The following is an 18,983-nucleotide window of genomic DNA, read 5'->3' as shown; positions in this document are numbered from 1 at the left end:
GTTATAATAAACAAAATCTAAAACAACTGTTTTTATGTTCAGTTATTGAATTATTTTTCACACGTTCACATTGAAATCAGAGGCTTTAACATGTATTAATAACCCAACATAGTCACTTTTCTCATATCTGCAGTGAATCAGCAATGTTGATAAGAAGTCACACACTGCCAGGATGTGAATGTGCACACACACACACACACACATGCATTTGCAAATCTTGTATGAGAAAGAATCTGTGAACCTGTACCACTGAAACAAAAATCAAACCTGTAATAACCACAATATTAACCATCTAATGTTGGGACAATATAGACACATTTTAATTTAACTTTAGTCATGTCCTGGTGGAAAAATGGTTAGAGTCCAAATATGTAATTTCTTAATATATCATATCATAATATCTCTGTGGTTGACTGCAGTGTTTTATCTTTCATCCAGCACATATCTAAACCTACTTGCAGCTCAAACTCTACATGAGGGTAATATGAGGTTAAAATGTTAACTTACAAAACAAAAACTACCAGTCCTATTTGAACGAAAACCAAATAATGTCAGCACATTATGTCATTTTGGATGAAAGAGATAATAAAGGAATGTTATAATAACAGTAAAACTATGGTTGACGACTAGGTCCCTACTCCCCAAAACAGAACCAGCTGTAAGTGCTTGTACACGGTAATGATGTTGAACTACATGTTTGATTCACTGTGAGTACGTTTGTCATTTTCAAAATCACTATCTTGGGAGATGAGCTTGTAGGGTTTCTTCCTCTCCCTCTCCTCCAGCACTGAGTTTCCCATCTCCACGTCTTTGCTGCGGAGCTCATGTCGGGACAGGAACTCCACAATGCCGGCTCCGATCGAATCCCCCAAGACATTGGTGGTGGTACGCAGACGGTCCCTACTCTCCAGCATGAACAAAGACAAGAAAAGGGCAATTAAGTGGGCAAACATGCTGGGTGCACGGTGACTGCAGCTATATTTCAGGGCAGAGTTGATTTTCTTCATTTAGTTGTATGCAACTGAAATGAGGTAAAATGCTATTAAAATACTTTGCCAAATACAATCATTTATTAGACGAGCAGATGGAGCTGGAGGCAGAATGCTATTAGCTTAGTATAGCATAAAGACTACCAACAGCTATCATGGCTCTGTAACCAGCACCTCTAAAGCTCACTGATGAACATGTTGTATTTTGACATATATAACTTTTATCTTTAATTTGTATAACAAAAAAAGTAAAGAAAACAAGTTCTGGATTGATGGGTGGTTATGTTCTGCTGAGAGCAGTGACTTCCTGAAACCTGCCCCGGCCAACAGAAAGGTCTCTGGTAGTTCCCCCGAGGCTGAACCTTCTGTGATGTGAGCTGTATCTAACGTCTTAAAGCCTGAGGGGAAGCTAAGCTTGACAACCAGCCTGAGTGGACCAGACTAGTCTCAAGGAAGGTTTCTATGAGAACTTAGGCCAGACTTACCTCAACCTGAAAATAAGCCTGGTTGGTCTATTTTAAAATATCATATTCTTGCTTTATAAAACACAGCTGTAGCTTTAGAACATACATTCATGAAACACTATACTCTACTTCTGGGCCTGTCTTCGTGTGGGAATGCTTTGACAGACACTCAGATTTGGTCCATTCCAGTCAAAGGAGAGAAGGGTATTTTTCTTATTACCCCAGTTAGCTGAGTAATTCAGGGAAGGGTATTCTAATTGAAATGATTAATTTGGGAAACCTAATTATGTTTCTATGTTAAAACTCATTGCACAAATATTCAATACGAAAGGGAAGATGTAGAACGAGACTCCGGGGAGAGAGAAGTATGTCACTAGGTGGTAGTAGATACAGATCTGCTTCTGACCTTTAAGACGACAGAGTTAAAGTTACAACACTTCACCGAGCAACGTGTCACACACAATGTATTATTGTTCACATGTTCATGATCCAGGAAGCCACTCACAGAAACCAATCAACCGCAATGATGAGAGTGATGTCATCAGTAGGAAGTCCAACAGAGGTCAGTACAATCACCATGGTGACCAGGCCTGCCTGAGGGATGCCAGCAGCTCCGATACTGGCTGCAGTCGCCGTAATACTAGAGTGAAGAGAAGCATACACAGATCAAAATGCTGGGATTTTTCATTTGTTTTGCAGAAGCATAATCTATGATCCTCCTCTTTTTTTAACCTGATGGTGATGATCTGACCAAAGTTCATCTCTATATTGTTGACCTGGGCAATAAAGATGGCTGCCAGTGCCTCATACAGAGCTGTTCCATCCATGTTGATGGTGGCACCCACAGGCAGCACGAAACGTGTGATTCGCTTGTCAATTTTGTTGTTCTCCTCCAGACATTTAAAGGTGACAGGGAGGGTGGCTGAGCTGAGAGATGGAAGAATGGAACAATAGTTCAAAAAACAGTCTTACATGTTGGGAAACATCCTTCACAGGTGGAAATTCTGATTCACTTTGCTTGAATTGTTGCATTCAGTTCATTTTTAGCTTGGTTCACTTTTTTTCGAAGCGAAGTGATTCCATCTCATTCAAATACACTTCAGCATGAAGCCCACTGTGCACCAGTCAGTGATCATATCACCATTCAGTCTAGAAGTGTTGAGTACATGAACACATCTTTAACAGCAAATCTCCAAACTGAACTGAACCACCATACAATCGAAATAGATTGGATGGACTACCGGTACCCACCTGTGTGCTTATCTACCTACGTATCTACCCACCTGTGTGCTTATCTACCTACGTATCTACTCACCTGTGTGCTTATCTACCTACGTATCTACTCACCTGTGTGCTTATCTATCTACGTATCTACCCACCTGTGTGCTTATCTACCTACGTATCTACCCACCTGTGTGCTTATCTACCTACGTATCTACTCACCTGTGTGCTTATCTACCTACGTATCTACTCACCTGTGTGCTTATCTATCTACGTATCTACTCACCTGTGTGCTTATCTATCTACGTATCTACCCACCTGTGTGCTTATCTATCTACGTATCTACCCACCTGTGTGCTTATCTATCTACGTATCTACTCACCTGTGTGCTTATCTATCTACGTATCTACCCACCTGTGTGCTTATCTATCTACGTATCTACCCACCTGTGTGCTTATCTATCTACGTATCTACCCACCTGTGTGCTTATCTATCTACGTATCTACTCACCTGTGTGCTTATCTACCTACGTATCTACCCACCTGTGTGCTTATCTACCTACGTATCTACCCACCTGTGTGCTTATCTATCTACGTATCTACCCACCTGTGTGCTTATCTATCTACGTATCTACTCACCTGTGTGCTTATCTACCTACGTATCTACCCACCTGTGTGCTTATCTATCTACGTATCTACCCACCTGTGTGCTTATCTATCTACGTATCTACTCACCTGTGTGCTTATCTATCTACGTATCTACTCACCTGTGTGCTTATCTATCTACGTATCTACCCACCTGTGTGCTTATCTATCTACGTATCTACCCACCTGTGTGCTTATCTACGTATCTACTCACCTGTGTGCTTATCTATCTACGTATCTACTCACCTGTGTGCTTATCTATCTACGTATCTACCCACCTGTGTGCTTATCTACGTATCTACTCACCTGTGTGCTTATCTATCTACGTATCTACTCACCTGTGTGCTTATCTATCTACGTATCTACCCACCTGTGTGCTTATCTATCTACGTATCTACCCACCTGTGTGCTTATCTATCTACGTATCTACCCACCTGTGTGCTTATCTATCTACGTATCTACCCACCTGTGTGCTTATCTATCTACGTATCTACTCACCTGTGTGCTTATCTATCTACGTATCTACTCACCTGTGTGCTTATCTATCTACGTATCTACCCACCTGTGTGCTTATCTATCTACGTATCTACCCACCTGTGTGCTTATCTACGTATCTACTCACCTGTGTGCTTATCTATCTACGTATCTACTCACCTGTGTGCTTATCTATCTACGTATCTACCCACCTGTGTGCTTATCTACGTATCTACTCACCTGTGTGCTTATCTATCTACGTATCTACTCACCTGTGTGCTTATCTATCTACGTATCTACCCACCTGTGTGCTTATCTACCTACGTATCTACCCACCTGTGTGCTTATCTACCTACGTATCTACCCACCTGTGTGCTTATCTATCTACGTATCTACCCACCTGTGTGCTTATCTACCTACGTATCTACTCACCTGTGTGCTTATCTACCTACGTATCTACTCACCTGTGTGCTTATCTACCTACGTATCTACCCACCTGTGTGCTTATCTACCTACGTATCTACTCACCTGTGTGCTTATCTACCTACGTATCTACCCACCTGTGTGCTTATCTACCTACGTATCTACCCACCTGTGTGCTTATCTATCTACGTATCTACTCACCTGTGTGCTTATCTACCTACGTATCTACCCACCTGTGTGCTTATCTACCTACGTATCTACTCACCTGTGTGCTTATCTACCTACGTATCTACTCACCTGTGTGCTTATCTATCTACGTATCTACCCACCTGTGTGCTTATCTATCTACGTATCTACCCACCTGTGTGCTTATCTACGTATCTACCCACCTGTGTGCTTATCTACCTACGTATCTACTCACCTGTGTGCTTATCTACCTACGTATCTACCCACCTGTGTGCTTATCTACCTACGTATCTACCCACCTGTGTGCTTATCTACCTACGTATCTACCCACCTGTGTGCTTATCTACCTACGTATCTACCCACCTGTGTGCTTATCTACCTACGTATCTACTCACCTGTGTGCTTATCTATCTACGTATCTACCCACCTGTGTGCTTATCTATCTACGTATCTACTCACCTGTGTGCTTATCTACCTACGTATCTACCCACCTGTGTGCTTATCTACCTACGTATCTACCCACCTGTGTGCTTATCTACCTACGTATCTACCCACCTGTGTGCTTATCTACCTACGTATCTACTCACCTGTGTGCTTATCTATCTACGTATCTACTCACCTGTGTGCTTATCTACCTACGTATCTACCCACCTGTGTGCTTATCTATCTACGTATCTACTCACCTGTGTGCTTATCTATCTACGTATCTACTCACCTGTGTGCTTATCTACCTACGTATCTACCCACCTGTGTGCTTATCTACGTATCTACTCACCTGTGTGCTTATCTACCTACGTATCTACTCACCTGTGTGCTTATCTATCTACGTATCTACCCACCTGTGTGCTTATCTACCTACGTATCTACCCACCTGTGTGCTTATCTACCTACGTATCTACCCACCTGTGTGCTTATCTATCTACGTATCTACTCACCTGTGTGCTTATCTACCTACGTATCTACTCACCTGTGTGCTTATCTACCTACGTATCTACCCACCTGTGTGCTTATCTACCTACGTATCTACCCACCTGTGTGCTTATCTACCTACGTATCTACTCACCTGTGTGCTTATCTATCTACGTATCTACTCACCTGTGTGCTTATCTATCTACGTATCTACTCACCTGTGTGCTTATCTACCTACGTATCTACCCACCTGTGTGCTTATCTACTTTCCTGTTTATTTCATTCAATAGCTTTAAATAAATGCAGGCTACTTATTGACTTTCCACCACTGCCTATAAGAACTGTTAATAGCTCAGTGGCCGACTCATTTGCAGCAGAGTTATGGCTGTCACTGTCTCTGTGGCTTTCATGGCATTTCAGGAAGCTTTTAGGAAGTAATGTATGTGTATCATGACTGAGCGGACAACAGTGCTTTCAGTTATGGAGCTTTTTTTCCTATCTTTTCTCAAGAGTGAGTTCTTTCAATTTAAGAACATTTCTTATTGATTTAATTTAATATTTTGAAATGTTCCCCTGTAAACCGGTCCTCACACACAAACAGCCCCTGCTTGCGCTTGGGTTTCTGTTTCAACTGTATGCTTGAACTCAGAAACATATTGTTGCTTCAGCCCCTCTCCTCACGAGCAGTCTGAGCAGAAATCCAAGTGCAAGCAGGGCTGTTTGAGTAGGACAGGGTTTAGAGCATTATACAATCTGATATGAAATCAATAAGTCATGCTTTCAAATTGAAAGCCCACACTTTTGAATAAAGATTGGAAAATTCAATTTCAATGCAATTTATTTTTGTAGAGCCCAAGATCACAAATCACAAATTTGCCTCAGAGGGCTTCATATGCAGTCAGCACTGAGGAGCTCCACTAAAGACGAGTCAGTCATACCGTCCGCTCCCTGTAAAGATTAGGTGTTAAATATTAGCTTGTACATGTACTGAAGACCTCTAATATGCTTGTCTGCCATCAAACTCATGATCACTTGGGAAAACATTGTTAATAATGATTGTGAGGAATCATTAACAGGAATCAATGAACATAGACAGACAGTCTCCTAATATATGCAGCCTTAAATGCAAGATATTCATTATTACGTTTAGAATTTTAACCACCTTTTTAAGACACGTAAAAGCTTCTAAATTCACAAGAGATGTATTTACTGACGTATTTTATATTGTAGAACAAAACGTTAAAATCTCTTCTGTATTAAGCACATTCCTTACTTAAGGCATCCAACCAAAACACATTGAGAAAACACTGATTTCCAGATGAGGGAACCCAAAGTGCACATGCTCACTCATTTCTGAGGTTTTAGGACTCATTCCTGCACCTCTCTGTATTAACACACAAGCCAACAGCTGCATGGAACTAAAAACAAACACACCAGTCTGGCTGTCAAAAAGTGATCTTTCAAAGTAATGTTCTCTCTCTCTCTGTACTCCTGTGTGTGTGTTCCCCTCTGCTGACATCTACCTTCATTCCCCAATCACATATCTGTTTCAAGCCATTCACAGCATTCACACAATTAGAGAAACACAAGGTGAATAATATTAACTTCAGCAGCTAATGCTACATTTGGCCCCCAAGGCATGCACTGTTTTACAGTACAGGGCTATTGAAACCTGTAACTTCAGAAGAAAAACAAACTAGCCAACAAACCAAGGCAAAAAAAAAGGAGACAAATTTGGCCCTGTCCTGTCCCGACCTGTCCCCACCTGTCCCCACCTGTCCCCACCTGTCCCCACCTGTCCCCACCTGTCCCGACCTGTCCCCACCTGTCCCGACCTGTCCCCACCTGTCCCCACCTGTCCCCACCTGTCCCGACCTGTCCCCACCTGTCCCCACCTGTCCCCACCTGTCCCCACCTGTCCCGACCTGTCCCGACCTGTCCCCACCTGTCCCGACCTGTCCCAACCTGTCCCAACCTGTCCCAACCGAAGCGCCGCTTTGTCCCACGGCTCAACCTGAGTTGCCCTCCGTTCTTCTAATGCTTGATATTGTCTCCCTCAACTGGAGGCCTGTACTACGAAGCCAGTTCAAGCATCCAGATATCTTTTGGTTATCTGGTTTAACTCACCCTAACTACTGTGATCCCGCTAAATGGTCCTACAAAGCTGCTTATCAACTTCACAGAAAAGGGTTTACAGCAAGTTAAGATCATAATCCAGACTAACAACAACACAGTTTAAGCAGACAAATGCAAAAGAAATGTGTGAAATAACTCATTTTAAATGTCACTGCTTCATATAGAGCGCGATAGATCTGACTATAATTACATGTGTGTATTCCATCAAATGAACGTGTCGCTTACATGTGTGCTTATTGTTTCAACTGCAACCCCAGCGGTGTGAAACAGACTTTGGGAAAAATAAAAAAAAGATGTAAAAACATAATTCAATGCATTAAGAAGGTTTTCTTCCATAACTTGTGATCACCACAACATACATTAAAATAACCGGAGCAAAGTAACAAAAGGCAATGCATCCAGTCTGTGACTGCAACACACGGCTCAAGAAGCTAATACACAGAAGTGAATGTAGGATATGAACATATGATATGAGAATATATATGTTCTCAAGTCTGTTTCACACCGCCGGGGTTACAGCTGGAAGAACAAGGCTAAAATATTGTCACACACGCCATAAGAACACATCTAAGCAACACATGAACTTAACAGAACACACACATGTGACTATAGTCGGATCTATCATGCTCTAGATCAGCGGTTCCCAAACTTTTTAGGCCGCGCACCCCCTTCTACATCCCGACCGGGTTCGAGCACCCCCCCCCCCCCCCCTTAATAAAAATAAAAAAAAAAGAAGCAACAGAGCCTTTTAAGCCTTCATAGCCGCATAAGAATCGGACCAATGAGAGAACAGTTTGCTCGCGCGTGGCATTTGTTTACAAGATTTAGTCCGCTGTTAAATGTTGCAGTGTGAACACAAACCGAACAAAGGAGCAACTGCAACAAAGCAAACGAACTGAAGGTGTGAAAACGCCCTGAAACACTGCAACAAAGTTTCAATAACTTTCAGTGACACAAGGCGTCACTTTTAAAGAGCAATACGGATGCGAGGACACACGCACAGGCTCACAGGCAGATTATCACATTTAATTTACAATTAATGAGCGACTAATGAAGCCAGGATGTCTTCGGACAAAGCATCGATGCGGCGCGACACAGTGTTGTTGGACACCGGGATCATGTCCAACTTTTTTGCTTCTTTCTCCCCAATCATACATTCCACCATCTCTCTGGCAGCTGGCGAGCTCACGTCTTCGGCGATTGTGTGCGGTAGCCCCTTTCTCGCTATTCTGTGACCAGATATGAAGCCTGTAGTGCGTCATTTATAGACCCAACACATGAATGAGACTCCAGTTGTTTTTGGCTGTTTTGTAACTCCTCCAATTTCGATATAAAGAATGTAAGGGGCTTTTGACTTGCACTGGCATGCTTGGTGTTCAGGTGGCGACGTAAATAAGAGCTTCAGACTGTTAGCCAGAACCTCACTGCACACCACGCACTGTGGCTTTGGGCAATCTGCGTTGCCAATCCAAGTGAAGCCCAGACACACATACTTTTCATCATATTCTATCTTTTTTTTCCCAGTCTGATGCTCACCCTCATTTCCTCTTTTTTCACCTTGACTCCGCGATGGGCCGATGTGCTCCCGATGTGTCTGTGCTATCCCTTCCTCCTTTTCGGTCTCCTCCGTCTCATCTTCCTCTGACTCTGGCTCGATTTCTTCTCCCGGTCTCTCCCCAAAGCACCTCTCCGTTCCCCTCGCCTCCGATTCCTCTCTCTCTCTCTGTCCCTCTCCTCTTTTACGACTGATGGCTTCAGATGTCCCACCTGACAGTTTTTAAATTAAAATTACATTTTTTTTTTATATTTAATATTATTACACCATCAGACCGCCATTACACTTTTCCTCTCGCGCACCCCCTAGAGGCAGCTCGCGCACCCCCAGGGGTGAGCGCACCCCACTTTAGGAATCCCTGCTCTAGATGAAGCAGTGAAATTATAAAGCTGCTATTTTACACATTCACACAGCCAGTGATGTATTGCCAGATGTCTTTTCTGCATGTGTCAGTTTAAACTGTGTTACTATCAGTCTGGATTATGACTTTAACTGCTTCATAATTGTGTAATATTATAACTATTCATGAGCATCAGTTACCATGACGATCTATCCCGGTAAGAAGTGAACCTCCGTAGGACTGTAAACCCAGAGTTAATCCTGAAGTTACCTCGCTAAACTTCAATCCTGCTTCATAGTACAGGCCTACGGTCTTACTCTCACATACAGACTCTTCTGCAGGAGCCCTCTGTGTCTGATACCGACACACAAGAGACTTAGCATCTGTATGAGACGAACCCCATGTAAACCCATCCGCATCAAGTTTAGCTGCTCATCGCAACGGACGTAGTGTTAAGAGTGAGAAAGTGCTCCAAGGGCTGCGGGAGGATGTGGTGGATGGGTCAAACAAATACAGGACTTTCACTCAGGGGACCACTGTTTGTGTCCTGTGTGAAACCAAAAGTTGAGTTACTTTTACTGACATCACTGAGTCACATGACGTTACATCCGTACCGATTTGAACCCATATGAAGATCAAAAAAACTAAAAGTTCAAACTGTACAAATTTACACACCTGGATGCAGCCCTCACAACTCTGATGGCAAAAAGGTTTGACAATTGGCCAGACTTAGATTGAAGCATAGGGACACGTTTATCAGTAGTTCAAAGACCAAGTGCAGTTGGTTTTAGGGAATAGTTGTGATTCATTTATTGAAGTGTGGTAGTGTCGGACGACTCACCTGGAGGAGGTCCCCAGGGCTGTTATCAAGGCTTGCAGGAGACCAGCAATGAAGATAAAAGGGTTTTGCCGAGTGATAACAAAATAAAGAGTGGGAAGAATAAGGACTCCATGTATCAGTAAGCCAATGATAACTGTGATGGTATACATGCCCAGCTGGCCGCCCATCTGTGTCAGATCATCCATTTCCACAATCTTTCCTGCAATCAGGAACAGGATACCAATAGGAGCGTACCTGAGAGGACGAGAGGAACAGCGAGTTATTGAAAATAAGTGTGACGTTCAGCACCTCCCACTGAAAGCAAAGTCTTACCACATGATGATGGCAACCAGGCGCATGATAGCTTCATTGAGGCTGTCGAAGAAATCCCTCAGGATCTGGCCCTGCTCCTTCATGCTGCCAATTATTAGACCAAAGCACATGGAGAAGACCACCAGCCCGAGAGCATTGACCCCATTCACGTGACCCGACACTGGGATCACTTCCTCCCGGGTGCTCTCCATGACCTCCTGCGTGCCATTGGTCGAGTTGAAGAGGGTGTCATTCACTGTGACAGTCACGTGGACTGTTCGCTTTCCATATTTGGTTTTGAACTGGAGAATGAGAGAGTTAAAGGACTTATACTAGTGGACTCTTAAACAGAGCACCGCACTAATTAACATTCAGAAACTTTATTACTGTGCCCTCCTGGCTCACCCAATGTTTATAGTAGTGATCATGGGCGTTCACTCTAACTCTAACCCTATACCAACCAGATTCTTCCACGATCGCCCTAAGCCAATCATATTGTTGCTGTTCTCCTCTCTGCTGCTGTCAGAACCGATACGACCCCCCTCCACCCCCTTCACCTTCAGTCATATCTAGTGACCAGTCCAGTGATCTTCACCACCACCAGGGCAGTCCGATCCCGGCTCCTCTAGTCCATGTCGATGTGTCCTTGGGCAAGACACATAACCCCAATTTGCTCCTGAAGACTGTGCCATTTGTGTATGAATGTGCATGAATGGGAATTAGTCTAGTTCTGATGTGTAGAAATATACAAATGCAAATCCATTTACCACCACCAGTGTCTGGACTCCAGGGGGAAGCATGCCTGAACTAAATACCTCATGACGACCCCCTTCACTATTCTACGTCCCAATGGCCAGAGACTCTTCACTATTCATCTCATTGTGCTCTGTGTAATGAATTATTGTTCACTCTAAATGAAGACTCTCCTGATTGAAATGAACAGTCTAGATCAGGGGTGTCAAACTCATCTCCACTCTGGGCCACATCAGCATCACGGTCGCCCTCAAAGGGCCGGTTGTAACTGTAAGACTGTATAACTAACTTCTCCCTAACATATTGTTAAATAACTCTCTCTGCATTTGATTATTGTTTATTCAAGTGTTAAAATATTGTACTTGCAGTTATATAAATGAAAAATGATATTTAAACACATTTCTGTTATTATAACATAAATCATTTTAATTGCGGGTTAAGAAACCCACATGACTCTATCAAAGATCAAACTATTAAAGAAAATAACAAAGACAAATATCAAACACAAGTTCTGACATTAACTTTGTTCAAAGCTGTTTGTTCACCTCTCTGCATCACTAATGTTCCTCCCTGTCGTCGTCCTGTGCATGCAGCTACATCCAAGAGCTGCTCACTGAGAGTCAGGTCTGATGAACATGATAGATGATGTATCCGTGTTGTCTGTGCTTTCATCAACAGTTCATTACAAACACAAGTACCTGCTCGTCTCTTAGCTGCTGTGTTGTTAGATTGCTGCTAGTTCATCAACTCGGTCTGCGATGGTGTTTCTTCACAAACTGACATTTGTAAAAGTCTGTATCTGGTCGGAGCTCTGCTCACATACCTTCAGCATGCACTGGGCTGTAGCTGTGTAAATATATTCTGCTGTGATTGCAGTCTGCCTTTTAATTCTTGGACAGTTTGATGTTTTTCTTGGAGGCTAAATTTAGCTCCGTGTTTGGTGTCAAAATGCCGACGTGAATTGTATTCCTTCATCACCGACACGCCTCATAACACAGAAGACAGACCCGTTGTTCTCCTTGAAGCACAAACATGTATTCGCTTTCCCATCTTTCATTACATTTTCTTGCCTCTGCATCAATTTTTCTCTTCGTGGACATTTTGGGATTATTTGTCGATCTTTTTCAATCGTTGGAAAACCGCTTTACGGGCCGTTGCATCTCCTGTCCACCTGTTATAGTGATAGTTTTAATGTCGGTACACAGACAACATGCTATCTCATCATTTCAACTTCCTATCTCACAATTTCAACTTTCTATCTCATAATTTCAACTTTCTATCTCATAATTTCGACCATGGGGATAGTTTTATTTTCAAGTCAAACTTTTTATTATTTTTCCAAAAAAAAAAAAAAAAAAATCTTTTTGTTTTTTCTTTTTTGCTGGCGGATTCGCGGGCCTTGAGTTTGACACATGTGCTCTAGGGGCTAGAGGCTGCTTGTCAAACGATGACCTATTTTCGGCCTTCACAGATAAAAGCTACTGCAAATTGAGTATCAATATTCGTTGTGAAGCTCACCTGCTGTGTGCAGGCTTGGACCAAGTTCGGTGGAAACATATTTCTGTAATGAGAAATCACACAGTGAGTAAGAGATGGTGTTGGCCAGTTCCATTCAAACGTTGTGAATACCATCATTTATATATGCAGGTTACCTGATCAGATCTAAGAAGGCATCAGTAGGACTGACTTGCTCTATCTTCTGCTGCTTTCCAAACTCAGCTTTTGATCCTTTTCCTGGGTGGATGATGAGGACGACTATGATACCAATGAAGACTGCGATAAAGGTCGTGGTCATGTAGTAAATCAGGGCTCTCATGCCCATCTTTCCTGAGGCTTTGCTGTCTAAAGCTGCCATTCCTAATGGACAGAGGTTGGAAATACAGTCAGTATCAGAGTATTAAGACATGTACTAATATTCTTTACAAAGCAGTTCTGGTGGTGAAGTTTCCTCTGTCCAGTTTGTTTGTTTTGAAGCAGTGGGCAGATTATGAATGAATGAATAACAGTGGGTCCGGCAGATGTTATCTTTTAAGGAACCCTTTGGAGCGGATTATGCTTTCAAGTGGCAAATGGCAGTTGTAATTCAAAAGAAGGGCATTTACATTTTTTGTTGAAGGTTTTCCTGTTTATGACAGAAAATATAAAACGTTTGCCATTTTGTGAATGTGCACTTCGTGAATAGCATTAAACGGTTCAAAAGAGCTACTCTGCACTGTCTTAAAGAAGGGGAATAATTGTGGCGCTCAGCTGTGATGCACTGTGAGTGCAGATAGCACATATGCCCCAGACGATCAGAGAAAAAACAGTTATTCTCAGTGAACATGTTAACAAAAACAGAATCCTCTACTGGGGACCTGCTGTGAGGTCTCTTGAAGCCTGTTTAGTTCAAACACTCAGATCACATCACAGTGATTCAGATCACAGGACAGAAGTTAACGACTATTCCCAAGGTGCATGTCAGTAGAAACAGGAGATCAATAAACCTGAAATACTGTGAGCTGAACCCAAATATTACATTTTGTTGAAACCAACACAAGTTCATTTTCAAATTCTAGGTCAGTGTTGGTGCACAGTGCAACTATGGTGCAGTGTTTTATTGCCTTCCCAAAGATGAAGTGTGATATGTACAGCTCTGAATCCCACCTCTGCCTTTTCTCTATTGCAGCTAAGTGAGATAGTGAAAGGGAGCATCTAAAGTCTGGACTGACGGCTAAATGACAGACTGTAGGCTTAATTAAAGGAAAAGCTTTCGCAATATGGGAAATGTTAGCAATATGGAAACCAACCTTTTGTTGACACAAGAAAAAACGAGAGGCCTACTGTAACTTTATCATTTTCTAATTTGTGGGTGGAAACGAAATAAGTTCCTTTTAAGTTTCAGTGGCAGAACAAGTTGAGGTCCACTGCTGCAAACCATGAGAATAGGCCGAGTGCACGTAGCGGCCACAGGATGAAGCACCTTCTCCAGTTCATTTGAACTGAGTGTAAGTGATTCAGTGGGCATCTCCTCATCACCAGGCTGGGGGTGAGGCTGGCCTCCTCATTCTCTCCCAGCAAGCCCATGTCTTATATGTTATTACACCTATCTGAGATGCTGTTGATCATTTCACAATAAGACAAATACTAGTCAAAGACCCTTACAACCACCAGGATGAAGAAATATTCTATTTGTTGTCATGATAAAAAAGATTTCTAACCCGTTTCCCCAGTTGCAACTCCTTTTTCAATGATTGGCATATCTCTTCCCTCAATTTGTACAACACATACCAAAATGTATTATCAGTGTAGTGTCTGATGAAGACATGGTGCTAAAGTGACAGCTGACCAATCACATGAACACAGAAGACCTCTGAGGAGAAACAGAATCATAACTCTGAGAATCCAGAAGAAAGTGAATGTTAACAAGTCCTGTATCCACTGACAGACGTCGTACCTGTTATCAGACTGGATACCAGTAAGGGGAGAACAAGCATCTGAAGCATTCTCATTAACAGCTCTCCAGGGAAGGAGAAGTACTTCACCTCTCGATAGCTCATCTTATATGGGCGCAGCGTGAATCCCAGAACAATACCTGCAGAGAGAGTGACAGCACTACATACTGTCGGTGGATCATATGTGGAGTGTTGGTAATGCAGAGGAGATACAGACTGAATGAGCATTTAGCTTGCAGAGGCATACACACCGACAATAACTGCCCCGACAGTAAAGAGCACAAAGGCATTCTTCTTGAGGAAAGCCTGGACGTCCTCTTTGGAGATCTCCTCCACTTTCCTCTTTGCCTTCATTGTACGTATGTGAACACCTTCCCTGAGTCGCTGCATCCTGCTGTAGTAAACACAACATGTGCATTAGTGTAGATAGCAGGCTGGTAAAGCTACACCGAGCAGAGGTGTCCACAGTGTTTATCAAGGACATTTGGGATTTACTGGATTGGTTTGGATCTTTTCAAGTTTGCCTGAACACAATACTTGTATATCCATTACTGTAAGTTCTGGGCTGCATTCAAGTTGCCACTTCGTACATGTTATTCATAATGCTATGGCTGCCTCTGGAGCAGTTTGGCTGAGCTCCTTGCTTGATAGCATTGGACAGGACCACCAACACAACCTAGAGGAAATCCTAGAACCGATATCTTTGGAACCAAAATGCAGAGCTTGGTTGTCATGAAATGGTCCAATCATGAATGCCCTCAATGGTACAAGAACAATGGTACAGAAATCAGCATCACACTTTGAGTGTAAATTCTGTGGATATTGTAAAAGGTAAAAAAGAAAAGGATCACTTCAGGGCCAGTATGAACGAGAAGAAGAATTACAGAGTCCAATAACTCTTTAAACTTAGACTTGACAAAACCAGAACCCAGCTTTAAATTCATGTGCAACAGCCTTTAAAATGGAGTCAAAATTGATTTCACTGAGTAAACGTTGATAACATGAAATGACAATAGGAAGAGGACTTTATAAATTCACTGGAGGTGTAGCAGTCATTCATTTACACAGCATTCCTTCTGCTGCACATTCTTTCCCATATATCTCAATATGTTCTCTCTTACCTCCAATGCTTTCTAGTCATGGTGTCTTATTTGCATAGATTTTGAAGATTTTCAAGGTTTCATTTCGAGGTTTTCAAATCTCATTTGTCAAAGTTGTCAGCACTATGAATTCAATTCCATTCCCCTCCATTGTATTGGGGCGGATGCAGATATGTGAAAATCTTTCCAAATAAAACCAAACTATGCTTCTAGTGATGAGGTAAACTGATCCTTTCATATCCATGTTCTCGCCCTCTTTACCTTCCGAGACTCGTATTTTCTTTCTCCTTTCTATTGCAAGTCAACTCAAGAAATGTGATCAAAATGAGATGAACCAGCTTCATCGCTGCATGTAAACTGTGTTTACTCCCACAGCAATTAAAACAAATAGCATCCCATACAAGTCACAGCAGAACAGACAGAGAGCTGACACGATGTCACATACCTGTTTCAACCGCTGCTTGTTCTTCAGTTCTCAGAGAGCTCCAGCTGTGAGGCAGTGATGGGAGATGGAGCTCTAACATGAAGCACTTGGAGTGTGTGGCAAAGAGAGCTCTCATGTACCTTTGTAAGGGAGGGGAGACATCCCGAGGAGAGACAGAGAGAGGGAGGGATGGAGGGAAGGAGGGAGGGAGGGAGGACAAATTAGAAAAGGGCCTCCCATAATAACACTGTTAGCCCTGTGACACAGTTTCAGGTGAAGCCCAGAGTGATGAAAAACTTTGTTGAGAGTTGTCATGAAAATCATCGTAGTATACTTTGGAACGATCCATCTAAAGCTATACATCTTCCTCATCTCCTCCTCCTCACTATCCGTTGGGTTTTTCTTGCTCTAACGAAGGCTGTACTTCTACATGTACAGACAGACAGAATTGTATTTGGCATCATAAAACAATATCCCGGTTTAATTGATACACATCATTTCACTTGGGATGTGTTATAGTTCGACGTAATTCCGCAGAGTACATGACACACCACAATTAGCCCAATAAGTAGAGCTCTTGCAGTAATAAGTGACCTCGCTGTATGGAAAATATTCCCTGGTGGAGTTGAATATAATTAGTGAAGAATATAGATATAGATGTAAACTTTTTTCATCCCCAGGGGAAATTAGTTTGGAGCAGCAGCAATTTACGAGTAAAATAAAATATTACGTATGGAAATGCACAATATATACAGCACAACAAAATAACAGAGCAGATATTGAATTTGAAGAAATAGAATAATAAAAAATAAGATAAAATAGAATAAAAAATAACATATATGTACAATGAATTAGAATGGTATTAAACTATATATATATCTCTCCAATTAGGTCACACCGCCTTTTACAAACACTACTCACTGTCACACTTATGAATGAAACAATTGTTTTTATTGAGGGCAGAAACATGTCTTATTTAAAAGTTTAAAAACTCAATAATGTAGAATGAGAATCAGCTTTACTGGCCTAGTATGTGTGCATTTGACTCCGGTTTTCTGTTGCTCTGAACGTTCTCCACACAAATAAACATAAAGCTTAAAAAAGGACAAAAACCAAACTAGGTAAAATATGTACATATATATATGCACAGATAGAAACTGTATTAAATGTTCTTTTAATATATGTATTAAAAGAGCAAGCGAGTCATTAGTGAAATAGTGCAGAGTTCAATGGGGGAATAAATGATTCATGTAACAGGTTGCTTTATATCAGGTGTCTCAAACTCCCGGCCCGCGGGCCGAATCCGGCCCGTCACGTCATTTTATGTGGCCCGCGAATCCGCCAGCAAAAAAAAAAAAAAAAAAAAAAGTTTAAAAAACAATTTTTTTTTTTATTTTTTTTTTAAGTTAGACTTGATAATAAAAATATCCCTATAGTCGAAATGATGAGATAGAAAGTCGAAGTTATGAGCTAGAAAGTCATAATGATGAGATACTTAAACACAGAAGCAGCTCTTTGGTTGGTTACTGTACATTTGACATATAAATGTGTTGTGAGTACATTGAAGACTTTAAACGTGTCTTTAAAACACATGAAATACTTCATGTGATTGTGCAAACACACCCTTGAAAGGATTTTAAGCGTTGAACAAAGTTATTGTAATAACTTGTTTGATATTTGTCGTTGATATTTTCTTCAATAGTTTGATCTTTGATAGAGTAATGTGGGTTTATTAACCCTAAATTAAAAGGATTTAAGTTATAATAACAGAAATGTGCTGAAATATATGTTTACATTTATATAACTGCATGTACAATATTTTCACACTTGAATAAACAATAATCAAATGCAGAGACAGTTATTGAACAATATGTTAGGAGTAGTTACATTTACACAGTCTTACATTTACAACCGGCCCTTTGAGGCGACCGTGACGCTGATGTGGCCCGGAGTGAAGATGAGTTTGAGACCCCTGCTTTATATACATGGTGTGTGGACATGAACATATAGTACAGCATGCTGCTTATTTTTGATGGTGATGATAAGTACATGTTAAAAAGGACATCATTTATAATCTGTAGGTACAGTAAGTATTTAGGTGTTAGAGGGTTACTGACAGTGAATGACTGGTGTTAAGAGTTCATCAGAGTGATGGCCTGCAGGAAGGAACTCTTCTCCTGTCTGGTTGTTCCAGTGTTCAGTGTTCTGTAGCCTCCCAGAGGAGGGGAGGGGGGCTGGAACAGGTTGTGTTCAGGGTGTGATGGGTCTGCAGTGATGTTTCCTGACTCTGGAGGAGAATAACTCCTGGATGGAGGGCAGACTGGCACCAGTGATTGATCAGCAGTCCTGAAGCAGTGGTCATTGCATGCATAGCTGGCAGAGATCTGCACTGAGTTCACGTTCCTATTGCCAGTGACAGTCTGTTCCTGTCCTGTTTGGTGGCTGATGCAAACCACACAGTGATGGATGTGCAGAGAGCGGACTGGAGGATTAGAGGAGAACTACATCAGCAGCTCCTGAGGCAGGTTGAACTTCCTGAGCTGGCAGCGATGTTGGACGCCCACTTTAGGTCCTGGGAGATTGTGGATCTCAAACCCTGAAGGCTTTCACAGCCGTTGGTTGTGTGAAGTGGGAGTGGGTTAGAGGAGTGAATGTGGACACACCTGTCATCTGGTTGGTGGGTCACCACAGTGTGAGGGACTGGTTTCCTGGAGCTGGCGATGTCCTGCAGGCCTCTCCTCACTGACGCAGGCATGTTGGCTGAAAACCTGCTTTTCCTGGTTGTACAGGATTCTGTCTCCA

General features: G+C 42.1%; 1 protein-coding gene across 1 annotated transcript; it reads right to left on the bottom strand.

Annotated features, from left to right (window-relative positions):
* Nucleotides 1-107: 107 nt before the first annotated feature.
* Nucleotides 108-15,047, bottom strand: LOC306792398 (excitatory amino acid transporter 1-like; the record flags this gene model as incomplete). Its single annotated transcript, XM_079289491.1, has 9 exons — nucleotides 108-900; nucleotides 1,959-2,093; nucleotides 2,186-2,380; nucleotides 10,183-10,416; nucleotides 10,495-10,775; nucleotides 12,745-12,787; nucleotides 12,879-13,083; nucleotides 14,660-14,797; nucleotides 14,909-15,047. 9 exons carry the CDS (start codon nucleotides 15,045-15,047, stop codon nucleotides 690-692), a joined length of 1,581 nt encoding a protein of 526 aa, XP_079145617.1. The 3' UTR covers nucleotides 108-689.
* Between the last annotated feature and the right edge of the window lie 3,936 nt (nucleotides 15,048-18,983).

This window comes from Melanostigma gelatinosum (genome assembly GCF_949748355.1).
Source record: "Melanostigma gelatinosum genome assembly, chromosome: 18".
NCBI lineage: Eukaryota > Metazoa > Chordata > Actinopteri > Perciformes > Zoarcidae > Melanostigma > Melanostigma gelatinosum.
Note: the sequence above shows the minus strand (reverse complement) of the source record. Positions and strands in the feature narration are given on the sequence as shown.